At 45.2% G+C, this 3,371-nt stretch overlaps 1 protein-coding gene across 1 annotated transcript; it reads left to right on the top strand.

Annotated features, from left to right (window-relative positions):
- The first annotated feature begins 496 nt into the window (after nucleotides 1-496).
- LOC147451103 (class V chitinase-like) lies at nucleotides 497-2,410 on the top strand. Its single transcript, XM_086520065.1, has 3 exons — nucleotides 497-896; nucleotides 1,063-1,641; nucleotides 1,978-2,410. Exons 1-3 carry the CDS (start codon nucleotides 521-523, stop codon nucleotides 2,130-2,132), a joined length of 1,110 nt encoding a protein of 369 aa, XP_086376191.1. The 5' UTR covers nucleotides 497-520; the 3' UTR covers nucleotides 2,133-2,410.
- The last annotated feature ends 961 nt before the right edge of the window (nucleotides 2,411-3,371 follow it).

Below are 3,371 nucleotides of genomic sequence, written 5' to 3' on the forward strand. Positions count from 1 at the left end.
ATGGAATTAAAAGTTTCAAACAAAAGGATCTTCCAATAAAACACATTGCCTTAGATTGTGGGGTTTGCAACATGTATATTTGTCATTGTTTTCTTGAACAAGAGAGCTTTTCCATAAAATCTTGCCCCCCCCCCCCCCCCCCCCCCCAAAAAAAAAAGAAGAAGAAAAAAAACAAAAAAAGTTTTGTCTTTGTATTGGTTTTAGTCGACATCTTGCACTGTGGTGCCCTCCATGCATTACCTAGACTAAGGAATGCAAACACGGCCCTTGGACGGGGGCGCATTTGAGAGGACAAATTGAGGGACGGATAGTACCACGGGTGAATGGACCCTAGAAAGATTAGCTTGGGTTGCAAGGATTCCTACTCTTAGAGTCAATAGCTTGGGTTGCTTGGGTTGCAAGGATTCCTACTCCTAGAGTCAATAGCTTGGGTTGCTTGGGTTGCAAGGATTCGTAGAGTACTTAGTCTCAAAGCCTCAAGAGTGAAAACACACTCACTGCACACACCCCGCCCTGGTGAATGGCGGATAGCTATATTCGAGCTGGTTTTTACCAGGCTGGCTCAGGCGACGTGTGTGTCGCTAAGCTAGATAGCACCCTCTTCACCCACCTCATCTACGTGCCATCCTCGCCCCTGCGCATCCTCAAGCTCAAGTTCTGCCTGCACGAAGACGATCTGCGCCACGTCACCACCTTAACCCACCACGTCACTTGCAAAGCTCTGCTGGCGCTTCCCTACTCTTTTTATGCACGTCCTAGGCCTAATCAGACGCAGGTCAGCACCACCGAGATCGCGCGCGAGCACCAATTCCACGGTGTCCACTTCACCCTCGTCGCCTTCGACGCCCCCTTTCTGGACTTCTGCGAAGACTGGCGTGCGGCTGCCGCGCAGGAGAGTAGGGTGACGGGTCGTCGCCCGCTCCTCCTCACTGCCTCATTCGAGTTTTGGTCCCCCGTGCTGACTGTGCCATCTGGCAGGCCCCTTCCTCTCGATTGGATCTGCCTACGTGGCTACCATCTAGGGCTGATTCGCTCTCCTCGCGAGAATCATTATTACTTCAGCAACTCTCACTTCACCCGTTCACACGGTCCTATATGACCCCACGCCTCGGCCTACGTGCCAATACACGCCGCTCTATGGGGATGAGCCTTCTGACACACGAGCCATCCACGCCAAGCTACGCACCTGTCTAGATGCTGGCGTGGATCCATCCATTCTTGTGCTTGGCCTTGCCAGGCATGGTTTTTGCTTCCAACTGAAAGACCCCTCCGTCCACGGTATGGGCGCCCCTGTCGATGAGACACCATGTGCATGGCTCATCGGTCATGGTTGTCATCCACGTGGTAAACACGCGGAATGCTGCAACGTGACTAGGCAAAGGCTACCACCTCATATTGACCCACAGAAGGGGAGTGTGGCATATAGGGATGTCAAAGAGTTCATCAAGGAGCGCAAAGCCAAGTATTGCTATGATAGCACAACAGAGTCCGCATATTGCCACCATGGCACCACTTGGATTTGCTATGACAACACCCTCACCATCTCCCAAAAAGTGGCCTATCTCAAGAACATGAGCCTTAAGGGCTACGCCCTCGACTCCCTTCACGAGGACACATCCGACTGGGATCTCTCCAATGCTGGTAAGTACCCATTTCAAAACACAAGTCTTAGTAGCTAGATACATTCCCGCAATAGTTATATATCGGGGTGCTTGCCCCCGTGTAGGTGCAGGTGACCGGCTGGGCCGGTCACGCGCTTCATGCACCCTATGGATCGAATCAATTAAAGCATCAACAATTTGAGCACTTAGATTATCACTTATACACCATTTATTCTAGTGTTTTAGTTGTAATGCTTATCGTTTGGAGGCAAATTGCCATAGGTAGCTGCTTCAAGCTCTTAGGCCTTGAATAAGTATTTCAAATTGAGTGCTCTAACATTGACTTTATGATAATTTTAGAAAATTTTTCCCCCAGCAAGAAGATCCTTACTCATTGTTGCTGAAGATAAACAGACGAGGAGTAACTGGAAGGCAAAGGAGGATAAAGGCAAACAAAAAAAACAATCACGTTCAAGAAGGGAGATTATTGCACATGGAGTGGACATTTTTGCCCAAAAAGAAAAAGTTTAAGTAGGATACATGAGATGTCAGAGCATCAACTCTCTATACACATCAAGACATGATCATATTCTCAATTTCTTGATGCACAACTCCCGAATGAAGGATTGTACAAATACCATGCACTTTTTGGCAAGATCACTTCTTACAAATGCACGCTTTTGGTCCAAGTTTGTGAAAGGGTACATATGCTCTTTGTTTCTCTCTCACATACGAGGGCGCGTGCACACACACACACACACACACACACACACACACACACACACACACACACACACACACACACACACTTCTTACTTTAATTGACCCTGCATTAACACATGATCCCATTGATAGTTCCAATCATGCAACACAGTGAAACCATTTGATCATCTTATCCACTAAAGCATCGCTAAGGCTCTTGTCTATTGGTGTATATTGTGTGATGCCGATAAACTATGTATCAGCGAACACCAAATATGTCAACAACATCACTTCATTGGGAAGTGTATGATAGACTAATGTACTTCCAAAGATATGATGTTCTCCACAGGTTATGACAAATTCCATTATACTTATGTCTCCCCAATTTTTTAACATGCATGGTCTACCCACATTATTTGTTCCACTGCTACCCCTATCTCGATAATGTGTGTATCTGGTCAGCTTTTAATACATGCATCTCTTCCTTGCCTTATTGAAGTTTATACTTTGGTTTTTTTAATAAACAGCTAAGTCTATGATACCAGCTGTTATCAATTATATGGTGACTCACCTTGGTTGCAGTAAAGGACTATAACATTTTCCATTAAAGTGGGAATGAGAATGCTTCTGTCGATCATCTAGTGGTTTGCTAGCAAAGTAATTTTTTTAACCCCCCTCACCTTCTTTTTCCGCTCAGGTAACCTTGAACTACTAGATGGACCTATGCGACAACATAAGTCTCTCTCAAGGTATTTCCAAGTTTTGGACATGGCCCGTCTCTTGCTATTTTTGGTCATATCTTGTGTTTTATATTGAGTCTCTTTTGAATTTTGAGAGTAGGAGACAATACATCTTCCCATGCAGACCTATAGAGTGCATCATTTGTAGAAATTGACATGCTAAAACTAGGTCAACTGGTAAGAATCATATTTAATCAATCTATCCAATCATGGATTTGAGACTGTAAATGGGTTGTGATAGATCTTGTCTACCTTCATAGTAATCTTGGTTCCGATCGGAGCACCTTAGCTCATAGAAATGCATGCATTTGATATGAAAATATAGACT

This window comes from Adiantum capillus-veneris, chromosome 9 (assembly GCF_014529385.1).
Source record: "Adiantum capillus-veneris isolate H3 chromosome 9, ASM1452938v2, whole genome shotgun sequence".
Lineage (NCBI taxonomy): Eukaryota > Viridiplantae > Streptophyta > Polypodiopsida > Polypodiales > Pteridaceae > Adiantum > Adiantum capillus-veneris.